At 43.5% G+C, this 22,002-nt stretch overlaps 1 protein-coding gene across 1 annotated transcript in view; it reads right to left on the bottom strand.

Annotated features, from left to right (window-relative positions):
• Positions 1 to 13,715, bottom strand: part of LOC119276442 (serine/threonine-protein kinase TOR) — a 31,457-nt gene extending 17,742 nt beyond the window's left edge. The window contains exons 1-21 of the mRNA XM_037557494.1: positions 13,452 to 13,715; positions 12,917 to 13,019; positions 12,731 to 12,786; positions 11,764 to 12,102; positions 11,618 to 11,692; positions 11,246 to 11,418; positions 10,022 to 10,120; positions 9,605 to 9,764; positions 9,299 to 9,442; positions 9,050 to 9,222; positions 8,778 to 8,973; positions 8,511 to 8,708; positions 6,079 to 6,231; positions 5,584 to 5,705; positions 5,378 to 5,477; positions 5,213 to 5,308; positions 4,940 to 5,070; positions 3,202 to 3,304; positions 2,921 to 3,121; positions 1,515 to 1,607; positions 1,381 to 1,416 (exon numbers count right to left, since the gene is read on the bottom strand). Of these exons, the coding sequence (XP_037413391.1) occupies positions 1,381 to 1,416; positions 1,515 to 1,607; positions 2,921 to 3,121; positions 3,202 to 3,304; positions 4,940 to 5,070; positions 5,213 to 5,308; positions 5,378 to 5,477; positions 5,584 to 5,705; positions 6,079 to 6,231; positions 8,511 to 8,708; positions 8,778 to 8,973; positions 9,050 to 9,222; positions 9,299 to 9,442; positions 9,605 to 9,764; positions 10,022 to 10,120; positions 11,246 to 11,418; positions 11,618 to 11,692; positions 11,764 to 12,102; positions 12,731 to 12,786; positions 12,917 to 12,962 (2,694 nt within the window). The 5' untranslated portion in view covers positions 12,963 to 13,019; positions 13,452 to 13,715. The remainder of the gene's footprint in view (positions 1 to 1,380; positions 1,417 to 1,514; positions 1,608 to 2,920; positions 3,122 to 3,201; positions 3,305 to 4,939; positions 5,071 to 5,212; positions 5,309 to 5,377; positions 5,478 to 5,583; positions 5,706 to 6,078; positions 6,232 to 8,510; positions 8,709 to 8,777; positions 8,974 to 9,049; positions 9,223 to 9,298; positions 9,443 to 9,604; positions 9,765 to 10,021; positions 10,121 to 11,245; positions 11,419 to 11,617; positions 11,693 to 11,763; positions 12,103 to 12,730; positions 12,787 to 12,916; positions 13,020 to 13,451) is intronic.
• Positions 13,716 to 22,002: the final 8,287 nt, after the last annotated feature.

Below are 22,002 nucleotides of genomic sequence, written 5' to 3'. Positions count from 1 at the left end.
TCCAATTTACACCGTCGCTCATGAACGTGCACATGCACTTTTTACTAGAAAATCCTACCTGTTTATTACCGTGTTCATCAGGTTTACCACCAACTTCTTATCCTATGCATCAGTCGTAACTACCTACAGATCATTACAACATTGGGAGAAACCTTTTACCATCAAACCAAAGAATTTGCTGGTTTAGTTGACTTTACCTACCACAGGAGCGCATGATAAGGCTTACGCACGGGACTGGTAATGTTACCATGGAGTGGTGTGTGCCTGTGTGGCACCTTGTAATGATTTTATTTCCGTTACACGGACCCTGCGCAAGTGGGAGCTATGTGCACCGGGCTGCCGTGCCCTTTTTTTACCATACATGACAGTCTTTTTTACCATGGTTAGTAGCAGGAGCCGTGGGGCACTTTCGCGTTGTGCCTTGTGCGGTGCATGGAATCTGGTAAAGAAATTTAATTCCGTAACCATTCATTGCTAACATTTTTACCGTGATTAGGGAATAGTTCCGCCAGGCAGAGGTTTGGCGTGCTGCAGCAGTAACAAAAATTATATCCGTTACCATATTTACTATTGGTTTTACCTTCATATGCTACAGATAGGTGGTGGTGGGTTGTACTGCGCGAGCGGCACGCCGTGTAATTAGCACCGGAGAATATGATTAGAGGATTTGCGTGGGCACTTAGTTTAGCGCCACCGAGTATATAGAACAAAAAATTATTTCATGAAATATAACGAAACTAATTTGGTGTTGTAGATGTTGATATTTTTTTTTCTAGAGACTTGGTCAAACTTAAAAGAATTTGATTTAGGACAAATCTGGAACTTCAAATACTTTGGAATGAAGGGGGTATATTGAAAGCTTGGAACTACAAAGGTTGTTTAGCTTTCTGGTTGTGATTCACTCAACCAGATGAAAACTTTATCTGTTCAATAAATGATCTTGGGACCCATCAAGAATTTGGATAACTGGAGAAATGGAGATCACAGGAAATCTTGGGAAAAACAACTGATACTGTTTGAAGAAACTTGCTAGGTACAACTTTCTCATGACATAAAAAAGGTTATCCTGCAATTAAGCTTGAAATTTGACATTGTTGTTAAAACTCCCCAAATCACATAATTCATGATTTGGTTGTGGAAGGACTTCAGTTGATGCAACAAACAGGTTGTTGACCCAAATCAGTTACGGTTCCTTGGAAAGCTAACAACTCAAGGCCATGCATGGCCAAAGTATCAGCTAGAAATAGAATGTCTCATGCATGAGTATTCCAGTCAGCCAGAGATGGTGGATCATATCTGGACAGTATTGTGGTGAAACATGACTACTATAAATGCATAGAACTTGCAGAGTTGCAGTACAGTAGAGAAAATGAGTCTCACCTTTGGTAAATAGGGAACACAGCCAAGGCCCATTGACTAGATCCAAATGTATCACAGAGAACACAAAAAAATTATTAAAGTGATAATGCAGAAACATAGTCTAAAGGACAAATTATTCAAAATAGAAATATTACCTTAAAAACGAAGATAAGAGAGCCGACAACCATTTGATGATAACTTGCAAGGGAAGGATCTCGGAGAATTCGCATGAGAGAACTAATTGCAACCTGGCAATTGAGAATTACGGTTAAAGGGACTAACACAAGGGTCCTTCCTGTTTCCAACATAACAACAACAACAACAACAACAAAGCCTTTAGTCCCAAACAAGTTGGGGTAGGCTAGAGGTGAAACCCATAAGATCTCGCAACCAACTCATGGCTCTGGCACATGGATAGCAAGCTTCCACGCACCCCTGTCCATAGCTAGCTCTTTGTCGATACTCCAATCCTTCAGGTCTCTCTTAACGGACTCCTCCCATGTCAAAATCGGTCGACCCCGCCCTCTCTTGACATTCTCCGCACGCTTTAGCCGTCCGCTATGCACTGGAGCTTCTGGAGGCCTGCGCTGAATATGCCCAAACCATCTCAAACGATGTTGGACAAGCTTCTCCTCAATTGGTGCTACCCCAACTCTATCTCGTATATCATCATTCCGGACTCGATCCTTCCTCGTGTGGCCACACATCCATCTCAACATACGCATCTCCGCCACACCTAACTGTTGAACATGTCGCCTTTTAATCGGCCAACACTCCGCGCCATACAACATTGCGGGTCGAACCGCCGTCCTGTAGAACTTGCCTTTTAGCTTTTGTGGCACTCTCTTGTCACAGAGAATGCCAGAAGCTTGGCGCCACTTCATCCATCCGGCTTTGATTCGATGGTTCACATCTTCATCAATACCCCCATCCTCCTGCAACATTGACCCCAAATACCGAAAGGTGTCCTTCCGAGGTACCACCTGGCCATCAAGGCTAACCTCCTCCTCCTCACAGCTAGTAGTACTGAAACCGCACATCATGTACTCGGTTTTAGTTCTACTAAGCCTAAACCCTTTCGATTCCAAGGTTTGTCTCCATAACTCTAACTTCCTATTTACCCCCGTCCGACTATCGTCAACTAGCACCACATCATCCGCAAAGAGCATACACCATGGGATATCTCCTTGTATACCCCTTGTGACCTCATCCATCACCAATGCAAAAAGATAAGGGCTCAAAGCTGACCCCTGATGCAGTCCTATCTTAATCGGGAAGTCATCGGTGTCGACATCACTTGTTCGAACACTTGTCACAACATTATTGTACATGTCCTTGATGAGGGTAATGTACTTTGCTGGGACTTTGTGTTTCTCGAAGGCCCACCACATGACATTCCGTGGTATCTTATCATAGGCCTTCTCCAAGTCAATGAACACCATATGCAAGTCCTTCTTATGCTCCCTATATCTCTCCATAAGTTGTCGTACCAAGAAAATGGCTTCCATGGTCGACCTCCCAGGCATGAAACCAAACCAACATAGGTAACACAAAATCATACCGTTGAATAGTAGTCCTCAGACGCCGAAAAAGATGGCCAGAAATCAGTTGGTGTCTCTTCCATGGAAACGATATGTTGTGCAGTCTCAACTGTTGGACGTAGAACCTCTCTATGTTGACCAGGTAAATTATGTTGACCAGGTAAATTATGTTGATTACGCTTATGTGCATGAGGGTCCAATGCACCCATAATCCCTAAAACCTGTAAAATATATCACCTTATAACACAAGGGCACTATAATTGTTTTTCATGAAACAGCAACGCATCAGCCAAATAAATACCTTCAGAACTTCCAATCTAGTCGACCATTCCAATTCACCATTCAGCAACTTCAAGAGTAAGCCAAGCAACGGAGGATATTCGTTATAGGGAGCAATAACATAGCTGATGACCATCCATGAAAAATCAGAAAATATAAGCGATGACCAAGCCATGGCAATACATACATAGTGAAATTAATTACTCTACAACATATATGAAAACAAGTACTTGGACGTTATAACACAGCTATCTTCCACATTAGTAACTGGGCGTCCACCAGTTGGCTAGCGCCTCGCACCTGGGTGTGTGTGAAGACCACCACCAGCGTGCGAGCCCTCTGCTCCGCAGGGTATGTGCCTTCATTGTTTCTTCTTAATTTAAAAAGGGACATGCCCTGTTGGTGAGTTTTTATTTTTACATATTAGCAAACTATCATCAAGGGTCAAGACTTGAGAGCCATGTGTGCCCGCAAGGCAGGAAGCGGAGCAGGTAGTTGTACCAAACACAAAGGGTAAGATACCACCCAAGAAAGTGAAGTTTTTAAGGGGGGCTCACAATGATTCTATAACTACCGAGTGTTACGAATGTAATGTTTATAGGACGGCTTGGCTCATGGGCCCATCAAACCTAGGATTGGCATATGCCTTCTTTCTTTACAAAAAAACTATAGGGAAGGCCCCGATAGTATATATTTACAAGAGAGAGGGGGGTATATACCGAGATATTTACAAAGAGTTAAAAACAGAGAGCAGTTTATATACAAGCCAGGAGGTTAATATAAAGAGTCAATCCAGCTACCAAGAGGAGCCTAGAGCTCCTCCTTGAATCTAAAGGACAACAAGCTCAAGCTCGGTATCAGGGGAACATGCTAAAAAAAAAACTTCGAGTTCTACTGTTAGATATGGTGAAATGCTGCTAAAAAACAGTTCAGCCTCGTCGCATCTATTTGACCAAGGTCATCATCGGTGGTCCACTGGATGCTTAATTTTTTATACAGTTAGGCAAGGCTGAAAGGGGCAGAACTAAGAGGCGGTTCCGCATTTCTCATGGTCTGTCGCTGCAGAGGCCCATGAATTGTACTCCCTCCGTCTCAGTGCATAGGGCAAGTGCATAGTTCTAGGTCATCGATTTGACTAACTAAAATTGTGTTATATGTCATCAAAAGCATATCACTGGATTCATATGTGAATGCAGTTTCTAAATATATATATTTTATTACATATAATACATATTTAGCTAGTTAAATTGATGACCTAGAACTATGTGCATGCCTTATGCACCGAAATGGAGGAAGTATACTACTATGTTTTTAAGGCGACGCCTTACCGCCTTAGGGAGGGGGGCGCTTTGGCGCCTAGGCGACGCCTAGGCGGGCGCTTTGGACGCCTAGGCGCCCAAAGCGGTCGATTTTCCAAAGCGGAGGGGGAGCGCTTCGATGCCTAGGCGTCGCCTAGGCGTCGCCTTAGGGACGCTTTAAAAACATAGGATACTATATTGCTAACAAAATACTGTGAATACTCACATTTTCTTTTTCTCTAAAACTAAGGTCACAATTACTATTTCAAACCTCAAGTTTGGAGTAGGAAACAACGCTAAATATGCTAACACCAATAAGAACAAGCAATAACAAACTTTAACGGACAGGCAGAAAATTTTAACAGCGAAAATCTTGTGATACAGAATTGATGTCATGTTGTGAATTTGAGACATGCAACTCAATATGCACACAAATGCGAGAAGACAAAAAAAGGCATGTACCCTGTGCTTTGAATAACTTGTCCAAGGGTTGCTACTGCGACTTCCCTTTTGCTCACAGAACCTCCATCCAAAAGAGCATCCACAACCAGAGGCATTAGCTCAGGAAGATATTGCCTCATTGCAAAACCACCCTATCACGCAAAACACAAATCATCACAAGTCAGAAGTCCTGGTTGGACCCATTGTTACACGACAAGATTGGACCAATTTGAACTTATGTAAAAGTAGAGGGGCTAAAATGAACCAAACATCACATGATAGAGAAAGACACACCACTTTGGCCAGTTCCCCGACAGTGGCAAGCACTCCCGCAGCAAGCACAATATTGGCCATTGGTCCTGTTCCTTCACAAAGTCTAGCCACCAGCGCCTGATAGAAAACATGGAAGTAGGAAGGCTAGCACAAGAAACAGTGTAAATGATCTCATGTCTTACTAACCTTGTGAATTGGAGCAACATAAGGAAGTATTAGCCGTGGACAGCTCCTAATTAAGCAGCCCAACAATCTAGCACTTTCCTCTCTACACTTGCTATCCATACTGCAGACAGCATAAAGATATTTAGAAGCATGAGCCTGTAGTAACACAATATGAATTGAAACCAGCACTGATCATTATTAGCACAACAATTTTAGATGCTACAAACCTTTGATCAAGATAAGTGAGCAACTGTATAAGATAGCGACGAAGGGCAGGCAGTACATATGCAGGGTTTTTTTCAGACAATCTGCCTGCAACTAAAATTGCCAATTCTCTTACGCCGTACTCCTAAAGCATGGAGCAAGGAAAAAAATTGTCAGCAATAGCAAGGGTCATATAATGTTTAGAAATTACTTGCTACTAACAGATATATGAAGGGAACGTGAACTGGAATAGTGCAAAGAGAACAGCAAAATATCCGGATCCTAATGTAGATATTTCTCAGCATGGATATAATAACCAAGGACTATTCTTTTTTGCTTGCAAAGATGTGGTATTTAAACACTACTTTCACAATGCCCCTGCTCCAAAAAATACTTTCATAAAAGAAGAAAAAATAAGAACAAACTAAACAAATGTGCCAAAAGCACCTGGTAACATATCTATAAGTGTCTAATAGCCTACTCTATATGGTAACTGATAAACACGCCATACAGTGTACCTCGTCATTTAAGGCAACAAAAATTGAAGTCAGGATGTCAGCTTGGGCCAAGAAATCATCAAAAGTCGGATTGCGGCACAGAGCCCTGAAGACTGAACTCCTAACACCAACATCAGCATCAGCAACTGCAGCAATAAGAAGTTTTTCCACTATCTGCAGAGGGATATAACAAGAATGACATGATCAATACTATGTCAACCAAAATGCATCAGAGGAATTATCACTATAGTGCCTATGACACAATATAAAGTGTGCAACCCCCATGAACCAAGTCCAAATCTAAAAATAATGTGTAACCGACAGGGATCGATGGCTTAAGCATGAGTGACTATCACACAGCTGGTCAGTCAATAGACAAGCTCCTGATTGCAGGTCCTTTCTGTGTGTAGGCAAAATCATTCTGTATTAACCCAACAAACTAACCCTTGCCTCCACCCAACGCACTCACTCAACACCACCGTCTCCAACAGCCATTGTGCCACCTCCTCCCTCCCATTCTTCCTAGTCGATGCAGCCTCTGAACTCCACTCTACGAACCCACCACCTCCTCCAGTTAGGCCAGTTTCAATCTTCTGCTCCATTTACATTTAGTGATTCCTAATCTGCTCACTTGATGTTGTCTAGTAAGGCAGTAACTAAGTACATCCTATGTTTTTAAGGCGACGCCTTACCGCCTTAGGGAGGGGGGGGGGGTGCCCAAAGCGGTAGATTTTCCAAAGCAGAGGGGGAGCGCTTCGACGCCTAGGCGTCGCCTTAGGGACGCTTTAAAAACATAGAGTACATCTGATGATTTGTTAATAAAGACAGTAATGCAGTTACTAGGTACATAGTGATTTGCTATGGGCAATGGCGAGTAGAGGCTCTCAATGTTCTGATGCCATCGTAGTACCGAGTTTGCTGCTCTTCTGATCCTCATGTATTGTTACCTGATGTATCATGTTGTCTGCCCAACCTTGTTTTGTGGAAATGCATATCGTCGCACCCATAACATGTGTGGGGCAACTTAAACAATCATGAAATATGTTAACAGGTATAAATATCCTAGTTCCCCACTGTGCCATATATGATGCGAACTACTTCCTCTACCCTTTCACGCCTATCCTCTTCTCATACATGGTTTGCTTCATGTCAATGTTTATAAATACTACAGTTCCACATGAGAAACTTTACTCATTCAGTGTAAAAATCATCATTCATGATTAAATTGTAAATTGTATGCAGACATGCATGCATAAATTAACATATTCAGTGCAATGAAAGATGGTAGGAGCCGTCTACCATGTCATATCTTATGAGACGTTAACTCAGTTTCCCGCATTCTACATTACCATGCAAGTTACGTTTCAAACTAAAACATGTACCAATTGATACTAGTCAATTGTCTCTAATATGTTATCTACACCATAAGGCTAATTAGTGTATGGAGTAGCCAGTTAATGCCAGTACTATGTCCAGGTGTGAAATTTGTGTTGAGGGTACCAATGGTTTTTTTATGAGAATGCAATTCCTCCATTTCACAATATAAGTCCGCTTTTTACTTAGAAATAGCCATTTCACAAAGATAAGAGACATGTGTGGTGGGACTATGGGACTATGGGAGAGAGCTGGCCAAGGCTATGATGAGGTTCCACAGTAAGCACACAATAGTTGTTGACATGTTTTTTCTTAAGAGGGCTAAGGCACAGGTGCTCATGTGTTGTAGAGCAAAATAATAAGTTACTTCAAAGCAACATAGATATATGGTCGCCGAAGGCTTGAATCTTTTATATGGTTCTTTAGAACGCTATTACCAGGTCAACTTATGTTTTCAAACTGGAAAATACAAAATCAAGAAATTCATTAATGAACTATGGTTAATTTCAGCTTACCTGTGTTAAAAAATTGTTGCTTCAGTTTTTTCAGCTAATAGTTCAGAGTAAAAAAAATATTATGCCAATTGCAGAATTTTGCATGATGGTTCAACAAATTATTAGCTTCACCCCAAATGCAAGAAGTCATGTATGATGTTACCAGAAGTAGTAAAACAAAGGGTGGTGTAGGCAGTACCGAAGTTTAGATATGGTATTTAATGTGGCAAGCTGAAGCAGTATCGTGTAACGAATTTTCAATAAAAATCCAATCAAGAAAGATATGGTTCACGACATGCTTGAATGTTATATTGAATAACTAAGTCTGATCAAGAAGGGCATGCTTCAGAACATGCTTGCATAGAAACTGAGATTTTGGATTTTATCTGTGACTATGGCTTCTGTAATGAAACAATTGCACATGCAGTTATTAGTAACTCGTTTCAAAGCATTTATCTCAGCTCTCCCCAAAAATACATGTTATAGCAGGCATGTCTAGTAAGTACTAATAATAAGCATCAAACAGGATAGCTTCAGTATGCATGTCAGATAATTAATGAACACATGATGAAGTTGAAGACAAACCTCTTCTACAAGACGACGGCGCTTAGCTCCTCCCATACGATTTGACCTATTTGAACTGAACTGTGAAGTAGACGAAGCAGAAAGAGAGTGTGCAACTAATCTGCAACAGCATATCGCAGCAGCTTTTCGGGTACTGCTATCCTCATCTTCCAGATAAAGGATGACACTCTCTCTTGCCAATTCCAGGAGCTCATGACCCTGAAACCAGTACATAATTTAAAGCCCGAAGATGATGACAATCACACAGCTCAGTGGAGCATTTCGAACCTTAAAGTTAAAGTTTGCCAGGGTACGCAGAGCAAGTTGGACAAGCACTGGACCACTAGAATCCACAAAGTGCTGCAAACTGTTGGATCTGGTTGCTCGATTAACAGTAGAACCGGACCTCGTAGATGACTTTGGAAGTGCTTGAGCTATACAATCCAATAAACGCTCTTGAATAGTTGGCAGTAGAGACGGGATGCTGTAGGAAATGGGGAGGTAATGTTTTCATGCCAAGGACAGAATAAAGCAAGAGAATTCAAACCAAGAAACAATACCTGGTACTTATAGACTCAAGTGCATCTACAAGTTTATCAGAAAGACCGGCAGAAAACATGGCATCTAGCAGCCCACCACGAATATGGCGTTCCATTGCAAGACCCATGGCTTTTGAAAAGCTTCCAACACAAGTAATAGCCTCAAGAGATGGACGTCCTCTGCGAGGAGCAATCTGCGAACAGAAACGCGCCATTAAGCAGGACAAAGTTCAAGTAAACACCAAAGTACAAAAGGGTTATGAAGCATACTGCTTCATGCAGAAGTGGGGTAATTGAGGGCAAACTGGGCACAAGTTCTGCACCCAAAGCACCAGCCATCTCTCCCAGAGCAACAAACCCACTAGCACGCTCATCCGGGGTACGTAGAACAAACAAGATATGTTCCATGCATATCTGGGAATGAGAACAACGCATGTCAAGCTTGCATGGTTTTCAAACTATTGTGTTTCTGTTATAACTTCAAAATTAAGAAAAAATTGATACAAGAAATGAATCATATAAGGTGCAAAAGAGAAGAAAATGGTTTAGTTCAAGAAATTTAGCAGCGGGGAAAACCTTAAGGTAGTTGGTCACAAATCTGTCTCGCAGGAAGTGAGCAATTCGAGGAAGAAGAGATGTTATACTACGACGAACAAGCTGATCCCGGTGTTTCAAGTACGTGAGGACTATATCAGCCACTTCTCTGTACCTAGACATCATAAATTCCCCAGTATTCCTGCAATATTTCATGCAACAGAATCAGAGTATGCAAAGCTGTGTATTGTTGCCACAAGGGAAAAAGAAAGGGGTTGATGCTGTTTTGCTATATTGATGATCATAAATGCCAGAAGTTAAAACATGTGTTCCATAGTAAAAGAAATACAGGAAAGTATGGTACACTAGCAAACAGCCATAAGAAAAAAAACTTGCGGCACTATGAATATTGTGACAAACTTCCGGGGGGAAATCACTGCAAAATGAACTTTAAGTTACCTCAACAATTCTCCAACAGCCAATAATGAGCCATGGATGCTATGAACAGAAGCATTTTTGCCAAGTCCCACTTGTGCTGCTTCACACATGCGGTAATACCTGGTAACATAACATCATGAAAAAAATAAGATAGACAAAAGGGCAATATTCTTAGCTCATATAGTCGAGTCAAGTCACCAAGGTAGCAGCATGCCACTTAGTTCTGACTAGTCTGGCTACTGTTTTCTACAAAAACTACAGAGAGCAGAGTTACACACACTGAAATCAGTGGTAGTGTGGTACACAAACTGCAAATCAGAGTTGGGTTTGCTGCAATACTAAGAGAAAGGCTCAGCTCATCACTAATCAGAGAAGTTGAATTGTTGGCTGAAGAGACCAATGACCAACATGCAGATTAATCACATTGCAAAATGGTATCCCAGAAGTATATGGTCAGTGCTTTGCAACAAATAAACGACCGCGATGTGCTTTGGACATTGTTCCTAACAAACTAGCATAAATAGTTGCTGAGGGACACAATGTGTAATCTTACAACCAAATGCAATATATAACTTCTTTAGACCCAATGGTAGATTGAACCCCATGCAATCATGCAACATATGTTTAATCCTTAGAAGATGGGATACATCAACCATCAACAAGATGCTTAACAAGTGAATTCGTCAAATTCTGACTAACAGAGTAAGAAAATGGCAGTCTTAACTCTTAGGTGATCCAGTTGAGGCTACAAATGCTAGCTAGTCATAAGAGTAGTTAGTGGGGAGCATGGATGGAATTGAATGTAAGAAGTTACCAAAGGCTTGATATCAGTTTCAATTTGCAATTTTGGCCAAGGAGTTATTCCTAAACTTAGTGGAGTGGATGAGTGATCACTAAAAAAAGGGCAGCCTGGTGCACGTATCTCCCGCTTGCGCAGGGTCCAGGGAAGGGTCCAAACACTTTGGGTCTATAGTACGCAGCCTTTCCCTACATTTCTGTAAGAGGCTGTTTCCAGGACTCGAACCCGTGACCTCATGGTCACAAGGCAACAGCTTTACCACTGCGCCAAGGCTCCCCTTCAAGTAAATAAACATGGGTCCCAGTATTTGGTGCAAATAAGAGCTTAATAGACGAAGCATTGACACCATAACAATCCTCTTAACCACCAGACAGTTTACAGTAAGCTATTTCAAGTGCTGATCTCATACAATACAGCAATAGAGGTGAGGATAAAAGTATGCTTACCACTGTACACGCCACCGTGTCTCCCGCTTTTCTATAACATGAAGACAGGCACGCAAGGCTTCCACTGCTCGTTCACGCACAGCCTGTTTGGGGTCTCTCAGTGCTACCCATATAGCATCAACAAATTCAGGAACATGAACATTGAAAGTTGTGGAAGCATTCTCAGCCATCTCCTACAAATATATACGAAAAGGACACATTTTAGACAAATCATAAGCTCACTCATATTCACTGTAGTGCTTAACATTAGAAAATACAACTCATTATCAAGTTTAGCGTAATGAAATTTTGCGTAGAATTTGTCTACCATCATGACCTTGATTAAAACTTGTAATAACTATAGATTATGGAAGCTGACAAGTTACAACTTACTTTGAGAATAAGAACAGCTGCAAACCGACGATACTCTACTCGGTCCCCCTCAAGCCACCCTAAAGCAGTTTTAATCTGTAAAAAAACTGCTTGTTAGCAGATTGAAAGACATATATTCAAGAAAATCAGAACCAACTATAACATACCTGTCGCTCAACTTCATCTGCAGTCATTGCTCCCCCAGCTTTTGCTAAATGACCAAGCACAGTACTCGCTGGAACTAGGATTTCAGGGTCACGCTTTACTTCAAACACATTTCTCAAGAAACTGGCGAACTTGGAGACCTTTGAAGCACCTTCTCCGAAGGGCATATCAATCAATGCATCGATAGCACGGAGAGCCAGCAAATTTTCAGAAACATCGTTACTTTGCAATAAACTAGATATCTGCTCATAGAGCTGATCCATAAACCTAAGAAAAGCTTCACCGCTGAGATCTCGAGCTTCCTCCTCGACATGCTTTCGCAGGGCAGCAGCAATGACATCCTATTAGAGAGGAGTACAAAACATATCAATCTAGAAAAGCATATTGTTCGATATACGAAGATAGGTGCCAGTCAACATAAGGAATAAACAGTATCAACTACCAAAGAGTCTTGTGGTTAACTATCCAAGGAGCCAAACCTCAAAAACCCCAAAGGTACCAAATTAGGAATGACATCTATGTTGCATTGCCATAGACGTAAAAACCATATGTGGGAACTACTAATTTCGCGTTATTTCCACCAAAAGACCAACGCCTGTTCCTAGATTTCATGCTACATCTGATAGCCCAGCAGCTCTGAGGACATGAAACAACCACTCAATGAAGTATATATATGGGAAGCTATAGAACCACAGTACTCCACGCCATTGGTCATGCTAATCCGTACAGTACTACTAACACAAGCAAAATAACTCGATCAGGTAAACCCCCATTCCCGTTATCAACATCAATACCTACAAACAGCACCATCGCAAGCAACAAAACGATTGATCCAAGTAGCTTCCGGCAAGAGGATGAGACCTCATGACTGTTCATCCATTCGAGCCCGGAACCCTAGCTCCAGCCTAACCGCGCAAACAGCAACACCGAAATCTCAAAATCAGAACAAAGAGAAGGTAGGGAACGAACCGCTCCAGATGAGATGTAGGCCGCAATGTTGAAACTGTGGTCCTTGGGGATCAAATCTGCACGCCAAACGAAGCTTGGTTTTTAGCCACTCGCAGAGGAGAAAGAAATCGCTCGAAAAAAACGGCACGGAACAATCAGGGAGTGGAAGGGAGACAGTGGAACCATGACTTGGAGAACGGGGAGTACCTTTGGACTTCTTCCCGATCTCCGGGAAGTGCGGCGAGGGCTTCATGTCGACAGCGACTCCAGAGCAGTGGCGGATCTAGGATTTTAAAACAAGGTGGTCCACCTAAAAAAATTGACAACAAATATGGCATGCCAACATTCTAATTAATTTACCAATAGCACATAGAAATAGATCAATATGGTCTTACAGACGTACTAAAATTCTCAATTTTGCATAAGAGAAACCTACATACTACATACCTTGAGAAGTTCAAAGAAGACGATATGGCATTGTTAATTTGTTACAGTAACTTGTTAGAGTGGCAAACAATCAGACAAATCATTATTATGTCACTGATCAGGTGTTCATGTACTGGGTAGAAAAATTAATGTGTATGCGTTCACAGGACTGTGTGCTCATGTACTGAGTAGCAAGTCTGGTTGTTTTGTTAACGCAGTAGACTTGACTCTTCCAACTGATTGATGCAATAGACAGCAAAGAGCAAACCCTAAATCAGAAATTGGGGAATGAGCAGTGCCACAGTGGACAACTTACCTCAAGTCCTCAGATCGGGCTAAACGCTGGCCGCCGGGCAGGATTGCTGGCTTGCTTCCGGCCGAGTGCCGGGGTCGGCAGAGAGCGGACTGGGCGGCAGGCGCCGGCTTGCAGCGGCGCCAGGGGAGCGCGGCAGAGCCGAGCGCCGGGCGGGCAGGGGCGGCCCCTAGGCGTATAGCGACGGCGACGCAGACGGCGACGGGCGTCGGCGTCCTGCGAGGCAGGCCGGCGAGGCAGGCCGGCGAGGCAGGCGGCGAGCCGGCGAGGTCGGGTGCGAGCAGGAGCTCGGTGGTGCGTCTGTCCCAGTGTCCCTGCGGCGTTGTTTGTTGGGCTAGCCAGCTGAGATGGGTCGGGACGAGTATGCCATTGTTTGTTGGGCTCTTTCTTTTATCTGGTCCTGATGTAATTTCCTATGGTATGTATAGACCGGTCTATACTTTTTTCATCAGTATAGATCAGTCTATACATGCCATTTTTTAGTTCTAAAAAAATGGCATGTGTAGGCCAGTCTAAAATGTTAGGGTGGCTCACGCCTATCATGTTCGCCTTGTAGATCTGCCTCTGCTCTCGAGTCGATGCCGCGGCGGAAAGCGAAGAAGAAAGGAGTGGTGCAGAAGAAAACAAAAGGAGAAAGGAGGGGTGGAGCTGCGGGCGAGGAGGGAAAGAGACAGGGGAAAGAGACAGCGGGTGTTTAATCCTCCAGATGAAACAAGAGTCATGGCTTAAAGCGGGAGGGAGAAGCGAGAAAGCGTCATGCTACCGGCCACCGGGGAGCGCGTGTGCATGTAAGGCGATGTCGAGGGGGCGGTGAGGCGGCCTCACGTGGAAGGAGGAAGCAACGGTGAGTAGGACAGTAGGAGGAGTATGGGTCCACGCGAAGCTGGATGCAGCACCGCATGGTATAAGTAAGGGATCCGTGTTTCTTTTTTCTTTTTGTTTTCCTTTTCGAATTTAGTTATGGGATATAGTAAGCTAAACTATTTTTTCGAGCAACAAAATTCTTTCTTAGCAATTATACTCGTTTTTTCCTATAGGTGGATGCAATGTTACTATGTGAATGAACAGCGAGCAAGAATAAAAGTTGGAACGGGTCCCAAAAGAGTTTGGGAAAACCTATAACTTTTTTCAAAACCTTATGGCCTTCACATATTTGGATGCAAGCAATCAATTTTTTTTAAGTTGATACATCGCAATAAGGCCAAAGCGAATTATAATGGATACACAACAGAATTATGACAAAACGTGATCTAAACATTTACACAATGATCACCGTTCTTCCGCAACAAGGTTTTATAAAAAGGGATAACACATTCGCATCGACGCCACCAATTCCAACATGTGACGGCTAAACACAAGGATTGCATCCTTGTTGTTGAATCAAAAAAAATGCCGCAACAAAAAGCGGCACGAAGACGACGCCTTCAACAATATAATGATGATGGTTATCGCTATAGGTTCCAACCAATAAAGGTAATATCTCGGATTTTCATCCTATACATATAACAATGTTCTAAACACCATCTTGATGACAGATCTTCTAACTGTTGTGTCATTTAATACTTCAAAACTAATATGTGTCATCCGAAGTGATGCAAAAAAGGCCACCACGAGAGCATGCACCAACCTAGCCTAGTCGAGTGAGATGCACGGTCTCCATCGAGGTGCCGCGCAGATAGCGCAAAATCCTCTTGACGAGCGACAGGTGCTGCTCGTGCGGGTCATTCATGCATAGACATGCTTGCTAGACCGCGTAGGCGAGGTCGGGCGCGTGAGAGTGATGTACTGGAGCGCGCCCGCCAGGCTCTTGTACTCCGAGGCGTCGCGGATGGGCGCACCCGCAGTGGTAGACAACTTGGAGCGCGCATCCATCGGTGTGGACACTCGCTTGCAGGCCGCCATGTTGGCACGATCCAACAGCTCGTCAGCATACTTCTGTCGAGAGAAGAAGAAGTTGGCATGGCTCTGCTTCACACTGATGCCGAGGAAGTAGTGGAGCGGGCCGAGATCCTTCATCAGGAACTCAGCGAACATGCGTCGTTGGAGCTGCTGGATGAGGGCCATCGACGGAGCTGTGAGGAGTGAGGATGATGTCGTCCACATACATAAGCAGTTATGCTGCCCTGGTGTCGCCGTGGGGCATGAACAACGACGGATCAGAGCGGGCCGCCATGAAGCCGATGGTACGGAGGTAGGCAGTGAACCGCGCGAACCAGACGTGTGGGTATGCTTGATCCCGTATAGTGACTTATCGAGGAGGCAGACATGATCCAGGTGAAGCTTGTCGACGAACCCCGCTGGTTGCTGGCAGTACACGCGCTCGGTGAGCTAACCATGGAGGAACGCATTGTTCACGTCCATTTGGTGCACTGGCTAGTCAAGCGTGGCGGTGACGGCAGATAGTAGCCGCCTTCACCACTGGTGAGAACATCTCATCAAAATCCACTCCAGGCCGTTGCAAGAACCCGCAGACAACCCAGCGCGCCTTGTAGCGATCCAGGCTACCGTCCGACTTGAGCTTGTGCCTGAAGAGCCACTTGCAGATGACAATGTTGGTGTCGTGGGGCCGCGGCATGAGCGTCCATGTCCTTGATACGTCCATTTTGCATCATGTTTTTATGTTGATATTTATTACATTACGGGTTGTTATTACACTTTATGATACAATTCTTATGTCTTTTCTCTCTTATTTTACAAGATTTACATGAAGAGGGAGAATGTCGGCAACTGGAATTTTGGACCAGAAAGGAGAAAATCCGAGATACATATTCTTCACAACTCCAAATGTCCTGAAACTTTACAAAGAATTATTTTGAAATGTATAAAAATATTGGACGAAGAAAGACCAGAAGGGGACCCACCAGGTGGCCACAAAGCCTGGGGGGCGCGGCCTACCCCCAGGGCGCGCCCCTAAGCTTGTGGGGCCCCTGGCTAGCCTCGGGTGCCCATCTTCTGCTATATGAGAGGTTTTGACCTAGAAAAAATATGAAGAAGGCTTTCGGGATGAAGCGCCACCGTCTCGAGGTGGAACCTGGGCAAAAGCAATCTAGGGCTCCGGCAGAGCGATTTTGCCAAAAAAAACTTTCCTCCAGGAGGGGGAAATCGAAGCCATCGTCATCACCAACGATCCTCTCATCGTAGGAGGACCAATCTTCATCAACACCTTCACCAGCAACATCTCCTCTCAAACCCTAGTTCATCTCTTTTATTCAATCTTTGCCTCGAAATCTCAGATTGGTACCTGTGGGTTGCTAGTAGTGTTGATCACTCATCGTAGTTGATGCTAGTTGGTTTATTTGGTGGAAGATCATATGTTCAGATCCTTGATGATATTTATTACCCCTCTGATCATGAACATGAACATGCTTTGTGAGTACTTACTTTTGTTCCCGAGGACATGGCAGAAGTCTTGTTATAAGTAATCATGTGAATTTGGTATTCGTTCGATATTTTTATGAGATGTATGTTGTCTTTTCTCTAGTGATGTTATGTGAACATCGACTACATGACACTTCAACGTGATTTGGGCCTAGGGGAAGGCATTGAGAAGTAGCAAGTAGATGATGGGTTGCTAGAGTGATAGAAGTTTAAACCCTAGTTTATGCGTTGCTTCGTAAGGGGCTGATTTGGATCCATATGTTTCATGATATGGTTAGATTTATCTCAATTCTTCTTTCGTAGTTGCCGATGCTTGCGAGAGGGGTTAATCATAAGTTGGAGGCTTGTCCAAGTAAGGGCAACACCTAAGCGCCGGTCCACCCACATATCAAATTATCAAAGTAGCGAATGCGAATCATATGAGCATGATGAAAACTAACTTGACGATAATTCTCATGTGCCCTCGGGAGTGCTTTGCTTTATATAAGAGTTTGTCCAGGCTTGTCCTTTGCCATAAAAAGGATTGGGCCATCTTGCTGCACCTTTATTACACTTGTTACTCGTTACGAATTACCTTGCCACCAAACTATCTGTTACCGATAATTTCAGTGCTTGCAGAGAATACCTTACTGAAAACTGCTTGTCATTTCCTTCTGCTCCTCGTTGCGTTCGACACTCTTACTTATCAAAAGGACTACCATAGATCCCCTACACTTGTGGGTCATCAAGACTCTTTTCTGGCATCGTTGCCAGGGAGTGAAGCGCCTTTGATGAGTGGAATTTGGTAAGGAAACATTTATATTATATGTTGAAATTTACTGCCACTTGTCACTATGGAAAACAAAAAAATTCTACGCACACGCAAGATCTATCCATGGAGATTCATGGCTACGAGAGGGGAAAGTGTGTCTATGTACACTCGTAGACCGTTGAGCGAAAGCATTTATCAACGTGTTGATGTAGTCGTACACCTTCACGATCCGCCCGATCAAGTATCAAACATATGGCACCTCCGCGTTCAGCACACGTTTAGCTCGATGACATCCTCGCCTTCTTGATCCAGCAAGACAGGCGAAGTAGTAGATGAGTTCTGATACGTCTCGAATGTATCTATAATTTTTGATTGTTTCATGTTGTTATATTATCAATCTTGGATGCTTTATAATCATTTTATAGTCATTTTATATCATTTTTTGTACTAACCTATTGACATAGTGCCAAGTGCCAGTTCCTGTTTTTTCCGTGTTTTTACATCGCAGAAAATCAATATCAGACGGAGTCCAAATGCCACGGAACTTTACGGAGAATTTTTATGGGCCAAAAGGAACACAACGGGCCCTGGCTGCACCTGGGGTGCCCCGAGGGGGGCACAACCCACCAGGGAGCGCCAGGAGGCCCAGGCGAGCCCGGTGGGTTGTGCCCACCTCAGGTGCCCCCCAGACCGCCTCTTTGCTCTATAAATACCTCCAAAATTCCAGAACCCTAGGGGAGTCGACGAAATATTCATCCAGCCACCGCAGAGTCCAGAACCACCAGATCCAATCTAGACACCATCTCGGATGGGGTTCACCACCTCCATTGGTGCCTCTCCGATGATGCGTGAGTAGTTCTTTGTAGACCTTCGGGTCCGTAGTTAGTAGCTGGATGGCTTCATCTCTCTCTCTTGATTCTCAATACAATGGTCTCTTGGAGATCCATATGATATAACTCTTTTGCGGTGTGTTTGTTGGGATCGGTGAACTTTGAGTTTATGATCATATCTATCTTTTTATAACCATGAAAGTTATTTGAGTTTCTTTGATCTCTTATATGCATGATTGCTTATAGCCTCGTATTTCTTCTACGATATTTGAGTTTTGTTTGGCCAACTTGATCTATTTATCTTGCAATGGGAAGAGGTGCTTTGTAGTGGGTTCGATCTTACGGTGCTTGATCCCAGTGACAGCAAGGGAAACGACACATATGTATCGTTGCTACTAAGGATAAAACGATGGGGTCTATCTCTACATAGATAGATCTTGTCTACATCATGTCATCATTCTTATTGCATTACTCAGTTTCTCCATGCACTTAATACACTAGATGCATGCTGGATAGTGGTCGATGTGTGGAGTAATAGTAGTAGATGCAGTCAGGAGTCGGTCTACTAATCTTGGACGTGATGCCTATATAATGATCATTGCCTGGATATCGTCATAATTATTTGAGGTTCTATCAATTGCCCAACAGTAAATTGTTTACCCACCGTTTGCTATTTTTCTCGAGAGAAACCACTAGTGAAACCTACAGCCCTCGGGTCTTCTTTCTCTTATATTTGCCTTTGTGATCTACTTTTCTCTTGTTTTTATTTTCATATCTATTAATCCAAAAACCCAAAAATACCTTGCTACAATTTTTCCTTATTTATTTTATTTGGCATCCAATCTATCAATCTACTACAAATTTATCTCACGTCCGTTTGCCTATCTTGAGGCGTCGTACCCCGAAAGGGATTGATAACCCCTTTAACACGTTGGGTTGCGAGGATTTGTTATCTGTGTGCAGGTGTTGTTTACGTTGTGTTGCTTGGTTCTCCTACTAGTTCGATAACCTTGGTTTCATATCTGAGGGAAAGACCTACCGCCGTTGTGCTGCATCATCCCGTCCTCTTTGGGGAAATACCGACGTAGCTTCAAGCGACATCAAGTTCCAGAGGCACAACGGTGTGCTGATGGTGGTGATGCAACTATCTCCGCAGGGCTTCGCCGAGCACTACGAAATTATGACCGAGGATTAACTAGAGGGAGAGTGGTGCCACACACGACTGGGGGGTCGTGGTCTATGTTGCCCCTCTCCCTCCACATATATATAGGTGGAGGGGGAGAGGAGGCAACCCTAGGGCGCCCCAAGTGGCTGACGGCTACCCTAGAGGCCTGCCTAGCCGCCCCCCTTCCATATTTGAACATGGGGGGAAGGAAAGGGGGTTGGCTGCCTTAATGCGCCCCCTCTTCCTTCCCTCCCTCCCTCCTTGGTGCGTGGGCAGGGAGTGGAGGGGCGCGTCAGCCCCCTTGTGGCCTGGTGTGCTCCCCCCTTTGGCCCATAAGGCCCACCACTTACCGGTGGCCTCCCAGAACCCCTTTCGGCACTTCGATAAATACCTAGTTCTTTCCGAAACCTTTCAGTGACCAAATACTATCATCCTATATATCAATATTTACCTCTGGACCATTCTAGATCTCCTCATCATGTTTGTGATATCATCCGGGACACCGAAATACATTCGTTCATCAACTCACATAACTCATATAATACTATATCGTCAACGACGTTAAGCGTGCGGACCCTACGGGTTTGAGAATGATGTAGACATGACCGAGACACCTCTCCGGTCAATAACCAATACCGGGACCTGGATGCCCATATTGGTTCCTACATATTCTATGAAGATCTTTATCGGTCGAACCTTATGACAACATACACAATTCCCTTTTTATGTTGGTATGTTACTTACCCGAGGTTCGATCGTCGGTATCTCCATACCTAGTTCAATCTCATTACCGACAAGTCTCTTTACTCGTTCCGTAATACATCATCTCGTAACTAACTCCTTAGTCACTTTTCTTGCAAGCTTCTTATGATGTGTATTACCGAGAGGGCCCAGAGATACCTCTCTGATACACAGAGTGACAAATCCCAATCTCGATTCACGCCAACTCAACAGACACCTTCGGAGATACCTGTAGAGCATATTTATGATCACCCATTTACGTTGTGATGTTTGATAGCACACAAGGCATTCCTCCGGTATCCGGGAGTTGCATGATCTCATGGTCGAAGGAACATGTATTTGACATTAAGAAAGCAGTAGCAATAAACTGAACGATCATATGCTAAGCCAACGGATGGGTCTTGTCCATCACATCATTCTCCTAATGATGTGATCCTATTATCAAATGACAACTCATGTCTATGGTTAGGAAACCTTAACCATCTTTTGATCAACGAGCTAGTCTAGTAGAGGCTTACTAGGGACACAATATTTTTTATGCATCCACACATGTATTTAAGTTTCCGATCAATAGAATTCTAGCATGAATATTAAACCTTTACCATGAATAAGGAAATATAATAATAACAACTTTATTATTGCCTCTAGGGCATATTTCCATCAGTCTCCCACTTGCACTAGAGTCAATAATCTAGATTACATAGTAATGAATCTAACACCCATGGAGTCTTGGTGCTGATCATGTTTTGCCCACGGAAGAGGTTTAGTCAATGGGTCTGCTACATTCAGATCCGTATGTATTTTGCAAATTTCTATGTCTCCATCCTTGACCTTTTCACGAATGGAGTTGAAGCGCCTCTTGATGTGTTTGGTTCTCTTGTGAAACCTGGATTCCTTCACCAAGGCAATTGCTCCAGTGTTGTCACAAAAGATTTTCATTAGACCGGATGCACTGGGTATTACACCCAGATCGGATATGAACTCCTTCATTCAGACTCCTTCATGCGTTGCTTCCGAAGCAACTATGTACTCCGCTTCACACCTAGATCCCGCCATGACACTCTTCTTGGAACTGCATGAACTTACAGCTCCACCATTCAATATAAATATGTATCCGGTTTGTGACTTAGAGTCATCCAGATCAGTGTCGAAGCTAGCATCGACATAACCTTTTACGGCGAGCTCTTCGTCACCTCCACAAACGAGAAACATATCCCTGGTCCTTTTCATGTACTTCAGGATGTTCTTGACCGTTGTCCAGTGATCCACTCCTAGATTACTTTGTACCTCCCTGCCAAACTTATGGCAAGGCACACATCAGGTCTGGCACACAACATGTCATACATTATAGAACCTATGGCCGAGGCATAGGGAATGGCTTTCATTCTCTCTTTATCTTCTACCATGGTCGGGCTTTGTGTCTGACTCAATTTCACACCTTGCAACACAGGCAAGAACCCTTTCTTTGACTGATCCATCTTGAACTTCTTCAGAACTTTGTCAAGGTAGTGCTTTGTGAAAGTCCTATTAAGCGTCTTGATCTATCCCTATAGATCTTGATGCCCAATATATAAGCAGCTTCACTGAGGTCTTTCATTGAAAATTCTTATTCAAGTGCCCTTTTATGGTATCCAGAAACTCTATATCATTTCCAGTCAACAATATGTCATCCACATATAATATTAGAAA

Source organism: Triticum dicoccoides, chromosome 1A (assembly GCF_002162155.2).
Source record: "Triticum dicoccoides isolate Atlit2015 ecotype Zavitan chromosome 1A, WEW_v2.0, whole genome shotgun sequence".
Lineage (NCBI taxonomy): Eukaryota > Viridiplantae > Streptophyta > Magnoliopsida > Poales > Poaceae > Triticum > Triticum dicoccoides.
Note: the sequence above shows the minus strand (reverse complement) of the source record. Positions and strands in the feature narration are given on the sequence as shown.